This window comes from Drosophila erecta, unplaced genomic scaffold, assembly GCF_003286155.1.
Source record: "Drosophila erecta strain 14021-0224.00,06,07 unplaced genomic scaffold, DereRS2 tig00000092-arrow-pilon, whole genome shotgun sequence".
NCBI classification, from domain to species: domain Eukaryota; kingdom Metazoa; phylum Arthropoda; class Insecta; order Diptera; family Drosophilidae; genus Drosophila; species Drosophila erecta.
In genome coordinates, this window is record NW_020825207.1 from 18,853,964 (window position 1) to 18,877,243 (window position 23,280).

The following is a 23,280-nucleotide window of genomic DNA, read 5'->3' on the forward strand; positions in this document are numbered from 1 at the left end:
TGACTTTCAGTTCCGCAGACTCTGAATCCAATGCTTGGGAAAGATTCGTTAACGGAAATCATTGTGGGCTACATATTTTTATTTATTTCGCTTAACTGCAATTTTCTCTTAACTATCGGTCTGGTTGGATTCTGGTTTCTAGATCTAGTTGAAATTTTAGGCCAGGTTTCCCTTTTGAAGTAGCGGAGTACATGCATTGAGTTGGCTGCTAGTCCGGTACAAATATAATAAAATACTTTATTAAGTAGCTACAGTACATATATTCTCTCTGCGCATAAATAATTTACATAATCTTACGTCTACGCGTCTACAGACTAATCTCGCTCTATGAGAAGTGCCCTGCCCGCTTCCTCCTGTCCTTCCCGCAATCGCAGTTAAAGCTTGGCCAGAGTCGAAGTCGAGCTTACAACTATGTAAATCGGAGGATGCTTAACCCACTGGTGCCGATGGGGCTTGAGTTGGAAACCGTTTTCCCGGGTCGGGGCTGAGGGCGTGGCTATGCGCAGTCATCTTCAGCCAAATGTAGTTTCTTCCGCTCAAAACTTTGACATTCAGCAAGACAAGTGGGCATAGCTAAGCAGTTGCAAGTCGGGGCGGTGGGGCGGTGGGGCAGGGGCACCTACAAGGTGCACTGGTACTGCTGCTGCAGAGCACGCGGCAGCGTCTTGTGCGGCAGGTGGGCGGCCAGGCAGGGGGAGGGGCTGCGGGGCGGCGAGCGGATCCGCTGGCGCTGCAGCAGAACGATGCAAATGCTGATGATTATCACAGATAGCGAGACGGTTACCAGCACGCTGCTCAGATGGGAGCCAATATAACGCAGAACGGCTGCATAGGAAGAAAAAGGATGTGGAAATATTTACTTTACCTATGTGTTGGTAATATAAAATATATATCATTCCCATAGAAGAAACAATTCATTTGAACAAGAAATGTATTGAATCAAATCAAAAATATTTGTTGTATTTTTTCCTTAGCTTTTGGGAATCACGATTGTCGCTGGAACGGCCACTTACCTTCATTCTCGTCGCTGCCACCTGGTGGCGAACCCTCCTCCAACGGCATCCAGGAGCTGTGGGTCTGGTCGACAACCAGTTTGGCGTACTTGGTGCCCACCACAGGCTCCAAGTGCTGCTGCTCCGCCGGCTCATCCGCCAAGCCGTTGACCTCGTTGAGGTTCAGAGCTCTGCCCTGACCTCTGGCTTGAGCAGCCTGCTCTGTGGTGGGCGACGGGGACTGCTCCACCACGGCAGCCTGTTCCTCGGACTCCGAATCGGATTGGGACTCCCGCTGGGAGTCGGGCTCGCGCAGCACCAGCTCCGTCTTGTTGACGTAGCGCATCTGACGGAGTTCCCTGCCCAGGCGCTGATCCTCATCTGGCTCAAATGCGTCGTTCGGCTCGTAGGCGGCGGCCACGCCGTTCTTTCCGGGTACAGTGAAGCTTGCGCGGACCGTCTGCATGCCCGAGTGGTAGCTGCAGACCACTACAAAGCTAGGATTTGGAAGGGGGGTGTTGAAAATTGCGCTATAGTTATAAGTGGTCTATATGTGCTTTACCGTCTTGTGCTGTGGGTAAATATGCCAAGGTTTTCCTGCACCGTGATGAAGGTCTCCACCGTGCTGGTCTCCGGCTTCACCAAGCTCCCGCACTCCTTGTGATCGATCCTCATGGTGTACTTGTCCGCCGCATCACTGGCATCGCCCTTGATCCCACAGTTTCCTCCATCCACGACGATGCGTCCTCCGAAGTACGGACCCGTTTCAACCTCGATCTCCGAGGCGTGCGGCAAGCACTGGGTGGCATGTGCGGTGACTGGTAAGTTTCGGAAAGTATATTCAATTTAAATAAGTACTGAATTTTACCCGAACACAATTTGCGTCCCAGCGATGTGTTCAGTTCGTTCAGTAAGTTGGTCAATACTTAGATAATACTTGGAAACCACTTACAGCCCTTGGTGGGTATGACGATGCTCTGGCCCGCCAGATGTCCGGATCCACTCTCGATCTCGTTCTCATCGTGGAAGTCGGCCCGGGCATTGGAGCTGCGAGTTCCGCCCGCCTGGAGGCGCTTTTGAGCCGCCGGGCGAACGTGGAAACTGTATTTGGTGGCCATGCGCAAGTTGTCCACAGCCGCAGCAAAGTGGTGCACCTGGGAACTACGTAAGTATTGAGCAGATGGTATTAAACTGTTAAATATTACAGTGAATATTACTTGTGCATATAAGTTAGGAATATTGCTTGTATTTCATTAAGTTTATGCGAAAGTATTTGATTTTATTTCAAATATTTTCCTAAATGAAGTTAAAAAGTGGATAAATTTTCATTTCCTACTCTTAAAGGTAAATCCAATTAAATTTCCAATTCTGCATTCCCTAAATGGCAGAACCACTTACCCTGCGGGTTCGTGCTCCTCCTGCTGGTCCGTCGCCTTCTCAATCTCCTCCTGGGACACCTCGGCGGTGGTGCCATTCACCAATTTGACGCGACAGCGCTGTGGGCCGTAGTTCTGCATCTCGCAGTAGAATATCTGGAATGCCAGATCCCGGGGCGGTTCCACATCACCGCTCATATTTGTCGCGTTCACCTGGTCCGCTCTGGAGTTGGAGTTTGAATGGGAGTCGGGGCTCGAATCTGTGTCATGGGCCGACGGCACGAATTCAACTTCCCAGGTCAGATTCACCGATTTGTAATTTGGTTCACCGGCAACGCCGCGTATCTCTATCGAAGGTTACAAAAGCATGAGCATGGGCAGCAACGGGAAAACGGGGTTATAGCCAAGATTCGTGGCAGTGGCAGTGGCAGTGGCAATGGCAGTTGGTAGTTGGTAGTTGTTGGTCTTGCATGCAAATCAGCCACCATGGTTACTTTGCTGCAAGAGCATAGGTTTGGGGCAAGGAACTCGTTTTCCGCCGCCTGAGTTTCAGACACGCTTTTGGATTAGTTCTGTTTCATTCGGTTGGTTTTTTGTGGACCACTAAGTGCTTGTTCCCACTGGCAGATCTGCAGAAGAAGATCTGAAGTGTGCTGCCAGCTGGAGTTCTGCACTTCCACTTCAACTGCGAGTGATGGAGGATCTGGCCCGAAGTGTGACGTGAATTAGCCAAGGGGGGCAGGCAGTTAAGGCGGAATAAAAACTAGATCTGACTATGATGACGATGATGCTGGGCTAAAGGAATGGGGCAACATGGTACTTGGGCTGCAAATGGCAGTGAGGATTGCCTCCAAGAGCTTTGGTTAAGCAGGCTAGAATGTAGTATTAAATTCCTAATTGTATTGGTGCTGCACATTCTAATTCGAATGGAAATTTTACCCCAGCATAACAGCTGGGAAAATAATGCATTTTACGCATCTAGAAAACTGAGAGATTTATTTCGCTGTTACAAAGCGCTACCTCGAGATTTGTAGCAATAAGTCCCTGATCAATTATCCATTAATCACAACGTCGAGTCCTGGTAAATTTTCAATTCTCCGTGCCCACTTAGCCCCGATTTCCAGGCGATTTCCCAGCCCGCCAGCTTGGTGACTTCTTCTGAGCCAGAACCTTGCATAATCTGCAATTAGAAATGCCAGTTGCCGAAGCTAGCTTGTTTGTGTTTGCCATGTTGCTGTGTTGCCAATGTTGCAGTTGTTGCGTTGTTGCAGCTTGGGGTGGCTGGCTTTTCCATGCTTTTCCCATGTTGAAATCATTGACACCGATTTTGTGTGTGGCTGTGCATGGTAGCGGCAGCATTTTTAGGCGAATTTCGCACAGAGAACTTGGAAAAGTGAAAAGTCTTCGATGGCACAAATTCTGAAATCGGGGCTATGGCTAGATGCCATTGCTGAGCCAAAATCCAGCAGAGAATTAATAAAAATGCCACGAAGAAATGACAGACACTTCAATTGCAGCATCGCAATGATTAATGGTACTCTCCGATCTTGGGAATTCTATCTATGACGGTGCACAAATTTTCGGTTAGGCCATATTTTCGTAAGTTGTCGCTGCAGTGTTATGCAAGCCAGGAAGTGGAAGTGTCGAAGAGAACAGACCTCAGATTCATTAACTTGCCATTGGCCACAGCCAGCGGGAAGTTCTGTAATAAAAGATCGTCGGGCAAATTGCCTTCTATCATCTGGCCAGATCAATCTTGATCTGTCACCGTATGGTGGGGTAATTGCAGCGCTTTAGCTAATTCGATTAGAGACAGAACGGCCGAAACGTGTGTTTTGTGGCCAACAATTACTGGCATGTCCCAGCCTAATGACACTTTTGCTCTCCATTGAAAATCTCTTTGCAATTTCCGCTCTGCGGTTCTGGGCGTGCTGGCCGCCCTCATTTAGCGGCCAAAAGGAAATGTCGACACATTTCCCGCGTGCCCACATGATTGGCACACGGTGAAGAAAAAGCTGGCCGCCGGGCAAGTTCGTTGTCTGAGTCTTTCGTTCGCCACCAAGGGCAGGCGTAGGGAAAATACCACAAGGAACCTAACTAGGTTCAGGGAAAAAGCGCTTGATCGTGACCAAGTGCAATTAGCCAACATTCGACAAGAATAGGCAAACAGAAAATATGCACGCTAAACAATATTCGTTCCAGTTACAACTTAAAAGAGTACTTGGAAAAAGGTCTATGTTTCTATATATCTTTTCACCTCAGACGCAGTTCGCAAGCAATATTAGTGAGGGATTTGAGAAACCAACCAACCTTATTTGCCTGCGGCTACATATCCAAACTAGTATTTTACAAGAATGAAGAAGGGTTGCTTAGGTTTTTTTCTGTGTGCCTGACATGCCTGCAACCACTTTTAGAAGCTGCAACTTCAACTGGCCCTGCGATTGTCTGAATGTATTCCTCGGCTCATAGGACTCACCATATTTGCTACCAGCCTTGGCATTGGCATTGGCATTGCGGATTGCTGCAGTTGCTGCTGTTGCGGTTGATGCGGTTGCTGCTGTGGTTGCTGCTGTTGCATTGTTGCTGCTGCTTTTGGGCAAGCGGACGGGGGAGACGGACGGCAGCAGGAGCAGAAGACACAGCAGCAACATGTTGCAGCTGCCGTGGGCTGCCATTGATTTCGTTGACATTATTTTCGGTTGATTTTTCTAAGTTTGCTGTTTGTTCTCATCAAATGTGTGTCAGCCGGGAGTTATTGGGTGGTTGGTCGTGAGGGAAAATGCAAGTGTTGCCAGGGCACCCAAATGTTTGAGTTTAGATACTTTATTTATTTTTCTTTTTTATTTTTATCCCTCAGAACAATACCAGCTGATTTCAAGAAACCACTTTTGTCCGCAAATAAATCGCTTTTGTCACAGCACAAAAAATCATAAATAGTCCGATAGCCGCAGCGTTTGCAGTTGTGGTTTCCGAACGTTACGACACACGAACCGCTCGCTTGAACCTGTGCGGCACAACTGAATCAGCGGGCCAAGACAGCTTAGCATCTGGCCAACTCGGATCAGCTGTTGGCCGTAAACGAAGCCGAAGCGAACCAATGCCAAGGCCGAAAAGAAAAGCTTTCGCCAGAGCTTTTCGCTCAATGGCGCTCTCTCCTCTGAGAGATGGAAAATGTGGAAATGGCTTTTTCCTTATCAGCGGCCGCTTATCAGTTGACAAACAGCCAGTTTTGCTGCTGTGCTTTCCTTTGTTACCAAAAGGCTAAATCTAAAATCCATATATTGGGCCAAGCTTTTTCTATAATTAAGGCGGCCGGGTTCCATAAATTTCATTGAACCGAGATCATCACTTTCCCTTTTCTCCGACTTCCAAAGTGGCCCATTGTCTCGTGGCTTTAGTTTGGCATCGTTGTTGTTGCTTTGCCCAGCTGCCGACTTTGATTAATGCTTAATCAGCAATATTATTGTTATTAGGTTTCTATAGCGGACCAGGCAGCATTTTCATAAATAATTTGCCAGATACTTTGTGCCGAGCGCAGTCAATTATAAGCTTGAACAAAAAGTTTCTCTGCCACAAAAGATGCGACAAAATAAATGAAAACCGTGGTACGCAACGAGTGGCATAATGAAAATATATAATTAATTGTTGGCACTCGTTGCATAATTGAGGTCTTTTGTTGAATTGAACGGAGCACCAACCTTTAAAGCTCTCTATTTGGGACTATCTAGGTCGGTATTTAGTAAGGTTGAGATTGATTCTGTAAATAAATCTATATATGCCCTAAAAGCAGTAGTTTACTACTCAATAAAGTGGCTGAAACGCCATTCAAGTGTTACTGTTATGGTAACTTTTACGTAAAATTGAAGTATTGAAGTATTGAAGTATTTTATCTTACTTTCCTTTGTCCTCCGAATAAATCAACATCTTTATTAGAGGTAATTTGCTGCTTATCGCTTAAGCTCTAGCCCATGATAAGCTCAACCATTTTATATGGCATAATTTCCATCGGCTCCGCTTCGTAAAAGGTTCTAACCCCGTGACACGCATGATAATTTCCTGTAATATATGTAGGACCTTTGATCCCTGTCCACCCATTAGCATGATAATTATCATGAATTATAATTAGAGAGGTTAATATATGCGCTGTGACATAAAACCAGTACGTCTATTTTTGGGATGTCAAGGCCAGGGTTTCGAGTAGAGCTTGGTCCTATATAACGAGGTCCTAGGCACCTGTAACGTCATGCTTCCCTAGGGAACACGAAGAGGTATTCCAGGAGTATACTTACCGGACATTAATAATAAAACGGAACGCCCCAAAACCACAGGAATGCCTCGAGTCCATCTCAGGAGCCGGAGTCGGAATCTCTCGACATTCGTGCGCACTTGGCAACACACATTCCACTAATTCCGTTAATTAAAAATTTAATGAGGCTCTGCGATCTAAATATACCACCGACACGAAGCCCAGCAATTGGAACACCTGTTGGCCACGTTAAATCCCTTGACGTGTTTCCCATGGGCAAAGGGTTTCACAGAGGCACCAGAAAAGGGATTTTGGGGCCCAAATTGAAATGTGTTTCGCATAAAATAAGTTAATCTGCAGCCCCCTGGGGAAAATGGGTATCCGAAAATCGAAAGCGTTTTCCTCACACGTTTTTCGTCTTCCGTTTTTTATCGTGCGCCTGAAAGTAGGCAGCGAAAGTCGTTCCTGCGCGGCGCATAATTGAGTGGCGGCCATCATTGTCATTGTCGTCGCCGCAGTAAACTGATTTGCATACCGCCGCCGAGTCCAAGACCCGTTCTCAGATCCATTCTGGCTTTTGCTTGGCATGGGGCTCATGTCATTAGGAGTCTTCAGCTGGCAGGACGGGAAGCGCGCAGGCCGCTGAATTTTACATGCCAGCGCGTGACACACGCGGCGTATGCGCAACGCCATTCGGGCTGCCCTTTTGACCTTATTCGGGTATATTTGCACTTCCTGAAAGGCACATTTTATCCGGAAACCGTTTCTCGTGCTGCTTATCAGTTAATTCATAGCAATGTGCTACGAAAGCTGTTTGGTATATATACCTAAAAGTAAGGTAGTACTGACAGTTCTGGTTTTATTGGGGGAGTGCGTCGTAACGGGCACCTTTATACGCCTGTAAAGCCAATCTCAAATATATTTGGCATTTAAGTTGGCCACTCTTCTGATTTCCTCGCAATGTTGTGGACTGCCCTTTTTGGCAGCACTGGTGTCGCCCGATTTCCGATTTCTGTCCGACTTCGTTTGTTTGCCCCGCTGCCCGGATTACATGTCTGGGTCACATCAAACAAGCTTACTTACCAATGACCTCGTTAATGACGAGCACACACTGCCACACACGCACAAAAGGACTCGCACTCACACCATCGTCAGGAGCTAAAACGCAACTTTGTGTGCGCTCGCCATGCTGTTGAGTTTGCTTTGTAATTTCCGCTTATCAGATTTATTTTATTTGTACTTTTGATTTTTTGTCAGCTGTCGCGCAACCCAATTCGGGTCGTTTCCTTGGGTCGGATCGACTTCAGGCTGCCCTGTAACAGTAGTTATTAGGTACTCTAATTACATTTTAGCTGCTATTTATCCGAGACTATTCTGCCTTCCGCTCAGGCTGTGAATTCACCCCTTTCCATCGGTAACATTACGCCATTGCGCCTCTTTGCTGACGCGGTCTCCTAGTTTCTGGACCCCTACACAGTTCCAGTAATTGCCTAGCTACTGTCGCAATCGCAATAAAAAAGCGCCTGATTGCCGCCTCGATCCCAACCCACATCGGCGTTTTAATGAGCAGCTAGCTCATAACTCGGACAATATGTTTGCGCATGACGTTTGCCATTGACATCACTGCTCTGCGCCATCGCCAGGCCCTTTCGAGGCAGTAAAACAGGGCGCATATGTGGCATTTCGATACTGTATTTATCTCATCATCATCATATAACCATTAGCACATGCTCTAGGTAATTACAGTACACTAAGTTTAGTTAACTATTAATTAATTGGTCGAGCGCTGCTGCTTTGTGTGCGGCTTCCGGGAAACCCGTGTTCCGTTTTCCGTTTTCCTTTTTCCTTTTTCAGTTGGGGAGCTCTCTGCCCTTCTACGAAAGCAGCCGAAAAGTATGCTATTCAGCGTACACGTTAAATTTAAATAATACTTGTGTGTGTGTGTGGGTGTGGGTGGTGGGTGGAGGGCGTGTAACGCACATAGAGGTAACTACATATACATAACGAGGAGTATTTGTAAAAAAAACGTTACAAACTTGTGGAATAAGCGGAAATCAAATTAACATATCAAAGGAATTTTTTGTTACAGTTACACAACTTAACAGTGAACTACGAGCTAAAGGTGATCACTAGACTGGTGCTTTAAAGCGGTGAATATGTAGCATTGCATTCAAACTCACTTTGAGTATTTTAGATATGGTTGCAGAAGTCCCAAGAGGACTTTCAAACGAACAAGGGACTCGCAAGCCCCTCGCGGGCGAAAACATATTTCAGTAATTAAGAATTATTCATTTTACGTTGATTAATTTACTTTACTTTCGCAAACACAAATTAAAATGGAAAACCAACTGAATATCATAACATTTGAGTGTCCACCGAGTTCTACGTGAAGGTAATTGTGTTCATTTAACCGTATATATTCATAATTTTCCATACTTTTTCCGTGGGCTTCTAGCACCAGTCTAACGAGTTTGACTTGCTACATTTAATTCAGTGTGGGAGGAATTTCTTGTTGTCCTTTGAGAGCAGCGGGCTAATTTCCACCCCGCTGTGGGCCTCTTCTTTGTTTAAGGTGTAAACTGGAATTTGCTTTTTATCAACTAAAACATTGACTAAGTTTAATTGCACCTACTGCAGCCAAGTGGCTGCCCATTAAGTCCTAGCCCCTTCGCTTTTCTCCTAGCTGTGGCTCTTGCACAGCCGCAGGAGCAAAGGGTAGTGGAGGTCCTCGTCGTAGAGGGCGGAGTCGGCCTTCAGCTGGAGGTGCCGCTGCCAGATGGTCTCGTTATAGCGGGTGGCCAACTCCACGCGGAAGCCCCTGGCCACACACTCGTCCTGGAAAACGCTCAGAGTGCGCCCGCGACGAGGAGCCATGATCAGGGCCGATCCCTCGGGCGCCAGGTAGTACCAGATGGTGTCCACTAGGGCGGATCGGGCCTCGTCGAAGAACAGGCAGTCGGCGCAGAGGATGAAGTCGAACTTGGCCTGCTCTGCCTGGGAGCGGGCGCACTTCTCCTGCCACTTCAGAACCGAGCACTTGGTGTAGCAGCTCAGCTCATTGAGGCAAACGGTTTTCCTCACGTTCTCCACCGATATCTCATTGCCGTCGGTCAGGTGAACGGCATACGGAGTGGCATATTTGGCCAGCATGAGGCCAGCCAGCGAGGTGAATCCGCCGCCCAGTTCCAGGATCCACTTGCCTCGATATGAAGCCACCTCCGAGAGAACCAGCGCGGTCAAGGCCTCCTCCGAGGGCCAAACGCATATGTTGCCCGTGTTATTGAAGCCCATCAGATCAGTGGCGGTCAGCTGGCGCTCCATGTGGTGGATGTTCACCGAGTACTCCGACTCGTTCTCCAGCTGCATGCGGTACTTGTACCAGTTCTCCGTCTTGCCCAGGCACTTCAGACTCACGTGGTCCTCGAAGCTGTCCTGACGCAGCAGGTCGAAGCTCTTGAAGCGCCGCACGGATGCAGTTTGCTCCTCGGCGAACTCGTCGCTGGAGGAGGACACCGTCTCCTCGGAGTCCTTGCGCAGCACCTTGGCCAGGATCTTCCAGCGCTTCTGGGCAGTGCTCTGCAGGTTGGGCGTGGCCGGCGGAGTGGGAGGCATAAAGGCGGTCTCTCTGCCCTTCAGGCCCAGGTCCTCCTCCAGTTCGGTCTGCCCCGACAGATTCCGGTTGACATCCTTGTCCTGGTTATTGTTGACTGCGGCGGGCAGCTCGCCGCCCAATCGAGCGTCCAGCGTCATCTTCTTGTGCTCCTTGAGCGCATTCAGTGTGTTGTCTATGTCGTATTGCAGTAGCAGCGATATGGTTGCCAACTGTGCCACGCCCACTTCCGGCGGCTGATCGAGCTGAGTTTCCGTCGCCTTGTGTACTAACGCTGCTGACATCTTACTCCAGGCCCAGTTTGATTCACAATCGCTTCCACTTCTCAGTTTCCCATTTTCCGCCCGCCCTGCAATAGGCAAAGATAAAAGAGACAGAGTAACGAAATTAGTGCAAGTTTTCAAAAAGTTTTCCCCCACGTCTTTCGATTTTCCCCGCTCTTTGGCCCGGCCTCTTCAGGCCCATTATTTTCCAATTATGAGTTTTTAATGGCATTAAAAATGCAAATTATCCGACCATAAAAATAAAACAAATTATGCCCAGCGCAAAAATCCCAAGCAAAATCTTTGGCAAGAAGTCTGTCAGTATATGAACACTTTGCTGGCACATATATAGTTGATGAACAATATTTTTCGAAACAGCAAGGTTTCGACTTTGTTTCACTGTGTTATTATTGGATAATTTGCAGATATAGTCCAAGAGTATTTGAGCAGAAACGAGCTGCCGGTATTTGTATAAAATCCACCCGCAATTTGTTTCATTTAAATCAAGGTTGTTTGAACATTCAGATATTATTCGATTACCCAAAGTTTCGGAGAATACCCAGTAAATTTACGTATGGCTGTTCTGATTGCTGCACATTTTCCCTCTGTGTATTTGTAGCTCGCAATCTTACAGCCCGTAAAATATTGTTAATTATGCTGACGTGCAGTGCAGAAATGACCAGCTGGGTGTTTTTCCAGCAAAAGTGGCCAGCGCATAGCCCATTTTCCATTTTCCACTTCCCATTTCCCACTTCCCACTGGCATATGGTGTTTATCGGTGATAAGAGAGGGCGTTCAGCTCCTATTTTCCCACACCTGGCCATTTGGTTATGGGTGGGAGGTTCGCGCCTGACCAATGACACCTGCCCGGAATTTCTGGACCCCGTAATCTCTGGCTGAGCAATAAGAATTCAAAGAATCTTTGTGTTTGTCTATGCGATTTGAAAAAGTCTGGGGTTAAGATCCAGATATGCGTAAATAAACACAATTTATATGAGTAGGTCGTTCAGAGGAATGGATTGGTAAACAGCTTAAACACACACATGAGTATGACAGATTCCTCGCTGTTTGTGTTTTTACTTATGCATCCGATTGAATGGCTAATAATTATTAATACGCACTGTGCGCCGTGTCTGGCTTTGCTTTGAGCTGTTTCAGAGTTTCATTTATTCTGTTGCCACCGCAAAATGCGTTAATAATTGCGTATCCAAATATTGACAGCTTGACAAGTTGATGCGCCGCTTGCAGGTGGACAAATGCTCGGCGAAAATGTTGAAATTTTAATCAAAATGCTCTTGCAGCGGCTTATGCGTCTTTGTGTATGTAAATCTAATTTGGAAAATGTTTGCTTTATCAATATATATTAATGCCAGGTAATTGCTTTTTTCGCAAGGTTATGAATAAATGATTAAGTAATGTCGCAAACAAATATAATATGGTGTAATGCAAGCCCATAATGAGTGAAGCATTGTTTAAGTATTTGAGCAAAAATTATGCTCCGCAATGCATCAAATAATGCATAATAAAGAAATCGAGACAAACTGAAACTGCCATTGAAATTCCCCATTCCTTTCCATTTCACTCAGTGTTATTCATTAATTTCTTATCAAACCTTGCCAACTTGGAAGCAGCCGCCCTAAACTACTGAGAACCCTACCGCCACAGACCTGATTACTGGCCCAATAAAACTTTTCCGGGCTTAGGAAGTATTGATTTGCATTTGCCGAAAGCGCGGAACATGAATATTGAACAGCATCCATTACAGACGTAAGCCCGCATCCTCGCCTGCGGCCAAAGTTTTCCGCTAAAACTCCCAGCGAACTTTGAAGTCCGACAATGTTTACATAATGCCCTGGGAAGTCCTATTTCAATCTGTCTGGAAAACTTCACACAAGGCTCGCCCAGCGATTAGCTCCAGAAATGTTGGAAATGGGGAAAAATCACTTTTCCGTTCTTCATTTGCAAGTACAATGTCGACAACGGCGGTTTCTTCAATCGTTGTAAACTTAAAGTTTTTGCCCGGGCGCATTTATCCAATCCAATTCAATTCAATCACTTAAGAACTGGCAAAAAGTTGCGAACAACGAGAGAAGAAAAGGTTTTTCACCTACCACTCGCAGGGGGGAAAAACTCGGAACAACTCACAAGTAAGCGGCACGACTGACGTGCGTGCAACCAGCGAAGGAGCTGCCCCTTTTCACGACTGCTGTGCGCTTTTCCTCCGAATTTTCAACAATGTGGCGGATCACGCGAAACCTTATTGGACACACTTCCGTGGTATATAGCCACATCCATGTGATGAATACCCGTCGCCCGACGCCCGTCGCGCTCATTGCTCGCATTAACTCCTACAATTTATTATTTATTGCAATCTACTGTCACCGGAATTTGCTCAGCGTTTCCTTTTATGTTCTTGTGCGGGTATTTTTTATGATTATTATTTCGGCTCTGACCTTGGCAAGAAGTGTCAACAGACACATGACTTCTGGGCAAACGACAAAGAGCCCGGCTGTGAGAAAAGAGTTAACAGACAGCACAGTCAAATCTGATTATGACTGACACGCCGGGAATTCAGAACACCAATTAAGAAAGGATAAATATTTTGAGAGCAGGTGATAACGTATGCTTTGTTATTTATTAATACGGAACTGAGCATTTGTGTTGCACTAACCATTAAAAGGGGTTGTGCAACACATTGGCCTTTCTGGCCAACAAAAGTCACAAAGCAGAACTGCCTTCAGCGGCTAGTTCAACTATTAATCATCATCATTACTCCGCCCTGTACGCAGTAATTGCCCTCGGCGCACAGGGCGTATGCGTAATCTGCGAAAGATTTCAAACGCCTGCACGTATACATATTTCTCGAGCGTCTTAAACTTTTATTAGCGCACATAATCCCCACCGATTTACGAGCAACTAACTGTCTGAGCTATCTCTGCTGATATATATGCCCCGATTTGTTTACTGTTTACTGTTTACAAGCGTAAGTTGATTGCGCCTGAGCTTTTTTCGATATTTTCTCAGTTTTGACTGCAGGCCAATGCCAACGCATCCGTCTGAATGCATGTATGCATGTACGTACATATATGCGAAGAGGTTGGGATTTAATTTACGTTCGCATCTGGTTTTATTGTGCACTTCTTCCCCCATTCAATGCCTTTGCCCATTCAGAATCCCCGGCGGGTTCAAGTAAGTGCAAAAATGTAAATAAAAATCCAATTTTCTTCCGCCCGACCGGGTGTCCGAATAAAATATTAATTAAATTATTTGCATAGCACACGGCTTCGGCCTTCGGTCCACCCGACCACCACCCACTCACCACCCATTCGCCGCCCCCAAATCCCCCTCTCGGTGTCCAGAAACATTTCCGGCTCGGCCGGAAGTGGCCTGGCCGAGTGTCGCCTCCCATTTTTTATTGCCTGTCAGTCACTCGCTTGCCGCTTTCTGGGGTTTGGCTAAAATAATATTTGACGCGGGGGAATGGTTGTCACTGTTCAGTGGGTGGTAATGGCACTATGAGGGGCTTGGGAAACTGGGAATGGGGAAACTGGCTGTCGAGGTGAGCGAACCGCACCGCCAGCTCGTGACATTCACGAAAAGTTCAAGGGGAATTCCCCCAAAATGCTGCACTACACTGCACAAATAATGTGATTACGCTGGACAGTAATGACTGGCTAACACTATTGAGTGCTTTGGGCGGCAAATTCTATTCAAGTTTATTGATTGGATTTACTGGGGGAATTCATTTTACTTTCCCCAGTACCTAGCACAAAAACTGTCTCGATAAGCTAATTTATGCGACCTTAAAGCATGTATCCTTTTAGAGAGTTAGCCCTCTTTCCATCTTAGCATCTGGGATTGCCTTCCCGACATTTTTGGTGTTTTATTCTAACATTTGGCATTTAGCAAGTTATTCGGAAATTGTGATAAAAATTTAAGCCACGTACAACTGCAAAATTTACATATTATGCCAAGAACGTATGCTAGCTCCCCAAAACCCTTCCCTCCTTCGTATGACAACACAATTTTATTGTGTGCACATGCAAGAAGCGCAAATATGTAAAACATTTTGTAGAAGCAACCGAAAGGAAAGTCGCCAACTTGCCAAATGGGCAAAAGGAAGTTCGCAGGGTTCGACTTTCCCGGAGGAGGAAGCAGCCAGGCTGGGATCTGGTGAAAACTATATTATCTACTACAGAAATTGACCCCCATTGGAAGTCTTCTTAGGGGGGTCAAGTCGATATAATGTGCTTCTCCTTTGTTTTCGGAGGTTGGGCCATAGATGGCATATTTCCCAGTACCACGGCCTGGCTCTTAATCATCACAGTCGACGACAGACATTTTTGGCAGGCGCCACATTTAAAAGAAGAATCAACCAACGCCTTGACAACTATACCCAGAGAGGAACAACACTGTTATCAAGGACCAAGCAGCTAACATTAACATAACAAATCCCTGGAAAAACGGAAAAGAAAACTAACTGAAATTCCAGTTAACCCAGTTGGCCATCCTCCCCCAAAAAGGATATCCAGATGGAGAGCAATTAGGGAATGCCATTTAATAACGAAAGACAGCAAATCATATTTAGCAAAAGCCCAAAACTGAAAATTGAATTCCGCCAACGTCTTGTTTCATTCACAAACAAAAATAAATAGACGCATCAATAAATAAACAGACAAATAGTTTGCGCCATAAACATGCACACAAACATGGCTCACATAAGTTGGCCAACACACCGAGCACAAATAGACCGTGTGCTCCATATGTGTATGTTTGTAGGTCTGGCGATATCTGCATGTACAGTGTGCACACATGGATGTGGCAAACGTACACACATTGTCATGGAGACAACTCTCGCTTCAACTGGCAACTCAGTCACATGTCTGGAGTTCCCCTCCTGCCACAGGACGAGGCACGGAGATGGCTGTTTGGACTGCAGCTGGACTTAATAAGGATCAATGCATCATTAGGAAAATTGTATTTTTAACTGGAAACAACTCGGACTAAGAATTATAATTATTACGAATGCTGGATGGGTATATATGAACAATATTTGAATTTTCAAGGTGTCAATATTTCACATTTTGATATGACCACCACATTTAAATACTTTAAGCTTGGGTTTTCACTCATACATAATTAGATTGTTCTACTTTTCACGACATTAATGGTCGATGGTTGTTGAAACAAACTACCAAAGCAAAGAAAATTGTAGGTAACTGAACATTTCATCAAAGTTTCTCTGGCGAGCTTTAGCCTGGCTATAAATCAGCTAAACAAACAACTGCCACGAGGACGGGACATGGACGTGGCACATGCTAACATGGCCCAGGACACTCTGCCCGCTCTATAAATAGTGCCCAGAGGGGCGTGGCAAGGCCAGGGCGGTGTAAGTGGGAGTGGCAGGGTGTCCGCCAGGTATCTGCCTCAGGTGCATCATATGCCGGCAGCCAGCAAAAATGTGACGTGTGTCTATGCTCGACTGGGCTGGGATTCTGGTTAAAGTTCCGCACATATGGGGGCTGTTCCGAGGCACGGAGAGTGTGCTTGGTTCCTGCTGGAAGTGGTGTCTTCCCTTAATGGGTCAAAGGTAAATACTCCACTCATGGTGCACGGCAGTCCACATAATGGCGATTTGCTAGCAGTCGCAGACCAGCTCTTTGGGGGCTCAATGAATGAGAAATTTTGGCTTGACCAAAGGCCACAATGGCTAATAGTTGAAGGTCTTAGATTTACAACGAAATTTGCAGTTCAATTGTAAGCGAAATTTAGTAATGAGTGCACTTGAAGGAAACTTGCAAGCTGAATAATAAGAAAATATATGTGATTGATTCTGCATTTTTAACCACTGCTAGGTATCTGGCATTCGGTACCCCGATTCCTGAGCCCGCTTAATGCTATACTGTCGCACTTGGGGAGGCCAAAGCATGCCAATGCTGGAGCGGGTACTTCCTCTGCGTGCCTCATAAGTGGTCCTTTGCCGAATAAAGCTGTGTTTCGAGCACCAGGAGCGGCTGGAGCGGCAGGATGTGTCTGGCGGGGAACGGGAACATGGGCAGGGAGCAGTGGGTTAGCAAGGCAGCCGGAGTCGGAACCTAAATGCTTTCATCACTCAGCTGGAAAGGCACGCACGCTCCACTGGAACGCCACCGCACGCACAGCCTCCACAGTGGAGTGGATTGGAGTCCGGGGAATTGGCCCAAGTGAACGTGAGATGAGGGGTCGCATTCAGATACCAATTGACCACCGGAGTGGCATAAACTGTTACTTTAACTGAAAATATGTTTGCTAGGCCAACCTACCGCTGCTCCGGTTTATTGACAAATGATTGACTGCTCGGGCTTATCTTAACTGTGAGTGACAGTTCAGTTGGTTAACTCATATGTTATGGAAGAGTCTTCAACTCGGCTGATTCCGACTGCCGTGCTGACACTGTAATTCACTTGCTGGTGCAAATAAATATTCGAGAAATGGTCTATTAATAGAAAATCACTTCAGCGATAAGCGATAATTTGAAGGTAATCGGTTGGCTTAATCGTGATATTAACCATAAATTATTTCCTTCAGCTTCACACTTGCAGGCAGTAAATTCACCCAAAGCCCGCAAAAAGGCAACTGCTTTCATAGACTGGAATACAAGAATTTTGTATGGTGGTGCAAGGTGCTATCAAACATAAAAAGCATTTTAAATAGTTCCTTTTAAATTGTTCGATTTAAAGCAACTCTTTTAAAGAGAAAAACAAGAGCTTTAGTTTGTTGAATTTAGCCTTTTAATTAAAAGTGAGAGGCGAAATCAATCATGGTAGACAATCATCTTTGACATCCGTAATAGTTTAAATAGTCATCCATCTATGCAGCTACCTATTACGTATTCCATCAGACAAACAGCCAACATTGACCTCGTGGCCATAAATCTCTCAATTGGAAAAACATGTAGGTTTATGATATGTGCGGGTATGTATGTGCAGCTGAAAAACAAAAGTAAGTGCCTTTTTCATAAATCAAATCACAATTCAGAAATCTTTGCCCATTGAGCTTTGCCGCTGAGCCCTTTCATTGCGCAATTTCAATTCAATTTATATTCTGCCGCCTTGTTTTTTGTTGTGCAAAATCGAATGAAAAATATGAAAATGCATATAAGCGCAGGATGTTTTCTAATGAACTTTGACACATGAAAGTCGGCAGACCGTGCGAGCCCCTGAATCGCGTGTCCATGTCAAAAGTCGAGGGGAAGGCAGCTGGAAAACACAATGCCCCTAGCTGCAATGAATGAAAAATCAGCTTGACGCATGCAACTTTTTTTGAATTTGTTTTTCTCTGTTTTTGCCAAGTGCCCTGAGGGCAAAACTTAACTGACTGATGGGTTGACTAACTGAGGGACAAACTGAAGGACTGAAGGACTGATGGACTGTTGCATACCCCAGTCACTACAAAAGCTGACTTCGGACTGGATCGAAGCCTGAATGCCATCGAAATCGCTTTCATCTCAGCCTCTCGGGCACAAGAAATTATTTACTCTGCGATTTTCGCCAGATATGTTGATGGCACTCTCTTGAGTATGCAAACTCAAGTGGCTGCTCATCGAAAATTGAAAAATATGCATAAGTTCGAGTGGCGTGGCATCAGAGATTCTGTTTTCCCAAAATGGAGGAATATTTATCCTTGTTGAGCTCTTCACCTTCTTTGATACGTAAACACAAGCTTAATGTATTCATGAACAATCTACGCCCCTACAAATCACACAATATTAGCCAACAAGCAATATGGTTAGGTAAATTCCTAAAGTGAAACTAAAATTCCAAAATTTCACAATGAGACGAACAGTTTGCTGGGTTTGTGCCCAATATGCCCACTTCGGGGGAAGCAAAGGGTAGCCGCAGAACGGCGAGCTTATCGCCAAATCACGGCCAACTGCAGCGAAAATAGTTGGTTAGTTCGTTAGTTGATTATTACACGTACTGCCACCGTTGCCTCATATTTTTTGTTTTGCGGTCGCCACTGCAGTTGCAGTTGCAGCTGCAGCTGCAGTTGCTGTTGTGGCAGTTGCTTATCACAGCTTAATGGGTCACTGCATTGGGGAAAATTCGTGCTGACGCGGCGTGTGCGTAATTCCGCAGGATTACGTATCCACGAGATCCTCCGGACGTCGCAGCCCTCACGCAGAGAGGCTCACATTATGCAAACTTGGCAATAAAAATTCAATTAAGCTGCAAGGACGCGCTGTCAAGTGGGGCATGCGGAGGAGGCTTTTCCAACTTTGCCGATAAATCACAAAATTTTCTAAAAGCCCGGCGGCTGCAACAATAACACACTGTGACATGCTGTGCTGCCGCTCACGACTTTGATGCACGTTTTAATTATAATTTTGACGCCAACTGTTTAAACACAGTAACTCACACACGCAACGATAACAGAGCAACAACAATCCGCACTAATTGTTTGCCTTCAAATCGGTGGGAGGGGTTTTGGGGCTAGGAAAAGCCAGGGGTACGTAAAGCCCCACATGTGTGGTGCGGCACCAAGGAGGTGGGGGCAGCCACACAAAGGACTCGCAGGCAGGACCACCAGGACAATGGCCAGCTCACATGCACAGACGCTCTCACTCCGCTCAGAAGCGGAACATGGTCAGCCCGAGTCACGAAACCATCTGCCCCAGGCACTGAGCCAAGAAAATACACTGAGAAGTTCCGGGAGTTTCAAGGATTTCAGATTGTGTTCCAATAACGAGGGTCGAGTATGATCATAAGCATTGTGAGCTCACCATTTACTCTTGTAAGGTCTTATGAGTTAGTTACTGAAATATAGGTATCGAATATTTAATATATGCATATAGATAAATGTTTAATAGCTCAGCAATTATTCCAATGTTTTCATCATAAGTAATGGAAGCAATATAAACCATGTTTTGGAATACCTGACGCACCAAAATCATTGAATATCATCAAACGAAGATAACCATTTACACGAATACGATAAAGATTTCGGTTCAGCAAAAACAATAAAGCATTGCCCATGAGCCATGTAAAAACAAATATACAATCTCCTTAATCAGAAATGGCATGAGAATGACCGCATTGATGATAAACCCTTTTTGAATTGCTCACCTAACTGATTATGAGCAATTGAACACGTCAGGTCGATAATGCCTAATTAAAAAGGCGAACGATTTTAATGTAGATAAAATTATAAAGTCCACAAGAGTCCAAAGATAAATCGTATAAGTATGCCCCTGGAAATCAGGGAATGAAAATACGTTGAGGCAAAAGTAGTTTTATGTTGCGTGTGCTTGGTTCAAATAAATCCTTCTAGATACGGCTTTTCGCTCAGTGCACTTTGGCGAAAGGCGCAACTTTCGACATGTGACCGTGTGCCATCTGTGAATAAATGAGAGTGTTTTTGGCGACTGCGGCGCCTCCGCCATGTGCCTGAGTCCACGGATGGGAATGATGCAGGGGCATCGGGTGTGTGTTAGATTTATGGCCCGAGGCTATGGATACTGGCAACTGTGCCACAAGCTGGGTGTGTGAGTGTGTATAAGCGCTACTCAATTAATACTCATCAGCGTGACATTAGTGCCGTTTGCAGACGAGTGGCAGGATGCAGGAGGGCCCAGATACAAGGAGGAGGTATGAACACGTGCACGTGGATCGGGGCAATTGTTTGGGAATCTGGCAGGACCCTGTCCACGTCCACGTCCACGTCCTCCTCCCCATCAGTCGATTCGGCTCTCAATCACGGCTCATTTGCCAGACGTCTTATTCAGCTCATCAATAAATCGAGGCCATAAATCTACTTCAAGTGTGCGCCTCATCATCAACAGACATTTTTTATGGCGCTACCGAACTTTAAAGCGAATAAATATCAAACGCTGTCGCATCCTAGCTGCGTTTTTATGGCAGAAAGAAAATTTAATGCGACTTTGACTTTAATTAGGCCATAAAGTGGGGAACTACAGACGCAAAGCGTGGCCGAACTCAAGTTCAAGGAGTAAATAAAGCAAGTAACCCAGTAAGCAACGGAAAAGGGAAAAGCCGAGTTGTTCCAGGGGAAAACTTGACCAAATGGAAAATGCCTGCAAATCACTGGGCGTGAATTAAATGTAATTGAAAGCGATTGACAAATAGAACTGCGGATTGGCAGGGCGCGAGGGAATTGCAATTGGGATTGACCTAAGCTCAATTAAACGCTGAACCCTCTTCGAGATATTTTCGAGTACTGGAGACGAATAAGATACAAACGAAGCAGTTGAGCAGAAAAAATAAAAAGACAGTCTCGTCATTTTAATACACCTACAAGTGACGGATTTCAGCCGTTTACTCTTTTAATTTGTACTCTTTTAATTAAATAAGGGATTATATGAATTTAATAATATTTAGGGCTGCGATAGAACTATCGACCTTTATGCCTACGGCATTAAGGTATTGCAAAACTATCCCTTCCGCTCTGCTGCCTTTCAATAGCCCCAGAGATCCCTCTCGAAATTCATTTGCCTGACAAGCTCTGACAAAGCGAACTTTCGGATGCAACTTTTGGCAAGTATTAACCCTAGAGTTGACCTTTCCGAGGACTCGGCTAGCAGTCAGCAAAACAAAGGCGGTCTAGTTTCCACTTCCGGCAGCTGGAAACTTTGCAGAGAAATAATATTTACTTTTAGCACAGCGACCTTCTGTTCAGCTTAGTCAAAAATCAACGGGCGTTAGATAAGTTATACTATGTTTGGCTTGCGATTGATAGCAGAGCGGCATTTGTGCGATTGAGATAAGATCCAACTTATCTTTGGAAATATTCAAAAATCAAAATGTATTTTATTGGTTGCCAGGCAGGGCGATGTTTGCCCTTTTTGGTTGTGTACACGCATCAAGCCAAATCAACTTTCAGTTCGTACAATTTCTAAAGCCATATGAACAGCAAAGCGCACTGAAATTTACATTGGCGTTGAAAAATGTTTACAAAAATATTTCAAAAGTCATTTACCAGTCAAAACGCCCTTGGCGAGACAGTTAAGTCGACGAAAACTTCCAAGTGCCTCAGATATATGTTCTCTTGATAAATGTATTTAATACTCGTCACTTAACACATATTTAATCATTTTCTGTGTACCTTTTCATTCACAAATGCTTGGCATTTAAGCTATTTTCCTTTGATGACTTTTTCCAACAATATTAAAAACCACACACAAGTATTTTCCGGCAGCACTCGCGGCAAAAGTAGCACCGAACTCAACGAAATTTAATGAAAATCCGTGTTTTCCGCCCGGCCAACGTTGCGTATGAGCGACGACGACAAACTGAAGCCAAAGTCTATGGCCGAAGAGGCAAGAGCCCGGTTGCATCGAACATGTTGCAGTTGGATGGCATGACGAATCTCAGCGAACGTGTTGCGAGTGTGGGTGGTGGGAGGTGGGTGGTGGCCTTCAAGGGGAAGGGGCGGTTCCGCTGGCTTATCACTAAAAATTAAGGCACAGATGTAACGCACAATAAACGAAACAAAACAACAAAACAGCGGGGGGTTGCGAGGTTAAAGGGGCCGACGAGGTTACAGCGGTTGCACGCCATTTCAAAGGCTTATAAAACTATTTAGGCCATATTCGCGGTTGCGACCTGGACTCTGCATATTTTTCACCAAATTAAATAAATGTATTTTGGGGAGAAATAAACGAAAGCACTTGGCTTATAATTTCGAAAAAATGTAAGCTTTTGTGTTCTTAAGAACACTGTCGACTAATTTATGCAAAATCAGGGATGTGAACCCGTATCATCTTGACAATGGTTCGGTTCGGGGTTCGAACCGCAAGTAATAACAAGGTTCCGGCTTGCAAACCGGTTCATCAATATGCTGGAACGCGGCTGCGGTTCAAATCAGGGGGGCTTGTTGTTATAAATAAGAAAAACCAAATAAATTACAAATCCATATTTATTCTCATTCTTTATAACAAAAGATAACATTTAACATTAAGATAATGTTAAGATTTAACATTAATAAGATAATCATGCAGAAATGAACATGATAATCGCGTTATATGGAACGGTGAAATTAATCGCAGTATATTGGGAAGGCGAAATATTAAGTAAATTGCTGGTTATTGTATGATACATTTAAATGGACATCAGATGCTAAAAGTATATTTTCCTCAATGAGTGAAAATCGCTGCATTTAATGTATTTAATGCATTTAATGTAATGGACTTGATGACAACTTTAACATTATTTGGTTAAAATTTGTCTTTGCTTAAACAACATATTAGGGTATTTAGTTCTAAATGTTATAACAAACACACAGTACCCAAAATATAAAGGGTTTGCCAACAATTAGTAGTTACAATAATTTTGGTTCGGTTTTCGAACCACTCCGGTTAGAAGCGGTTCACCGCTCCGGGCTGCTTTGCGCTGGTTAATTATATATTTATTTCGAACATATCTTGAGCAACTAAAGCACTGCTCAACTTTTGAGAAACTGCTTTTCTTTAACCTTGTTCCCGCGAAATCCGCCGAATTGAGGCAGAGGCTGTAGTGATGCGCATCTTGTTACCAATTCCAGCTTATCTGTTAATGGCCGTGAGAAAAGGCGGCTCAAATTAGGGAAATGGAAAAGTGCAAGGGGTGGGAGTGGAAGTGGAAGTGGAAGTGGGAGCGGCGGGATTGCGTGGGCTTCCTCTGACGTGAAGATGTCTCTCGTTCTTGGCCAAATTGTAGCGCGTTACTTGGCTGTTGTTGCCTTTAAATGATTTTCCATTTGCACATTTCACGCGTCCAAACGGCTGGCTCGTTTTTTTCTTGCCGCTGGCTGGGAAATT

At 45.1% G+C, this 23,280-nt stretch overlaps 2 protein-coding genes across 2 annotated transcripts; both read right to left on the reverse strand.

Moving 5' to 3' along the window:
• Positions 1-61: 61 nt before the first annotated feature.
• On the reverse strand, positions 62-5,449 carry LOC6549036. The gene is made up of 6 exons (XM_001974120.3): positions 4,845-5,449; positions 2,391-2,715; positions 1,945-2,153; positions 1,555-1,810; positions 1,014-1,489; positions 62-825 (listed from the first exon to the last, which is right to left on the reverse strand). Exons 1-6 carry the CDS (start codon positions 5,056-5,058, stop codon positions 620-622), a joined length of 1,686 nt encoding a protein of 561 aa, XP_001974156.1. The 5' UTR covers positions 5,059-5,449; the 3' UTR covers positions 62-619.
• Positions 5,450-8,555: 3,106 nt separating this feature from the next.
• LOC6549035 (calmodulin-lysine N-methyltransferase) lies at positions 8,556-21,772 on the reverse strand. Its single transcript, XM_001974119.3, has 2 exons — positions 21,462-21,772; positions 8,556-10,573 (listed from the first exon to the last, which is right to left on the reverse strand). Exon 2 carries the CDS (start codon positions 10,506-10,508, stop codon positions 9,294-9,296), a length of 1,215 nt encoding a protein of 404 aa, XP_001974155.1. The 5' UTR covers positions 10,509-10,573; positions 21,462-21,772; the 3' UTR covers positions 8,556-9,293.
• Between the last annotated feature and the right edge of the window lie 1,508 nt (positions 21,773-23,280).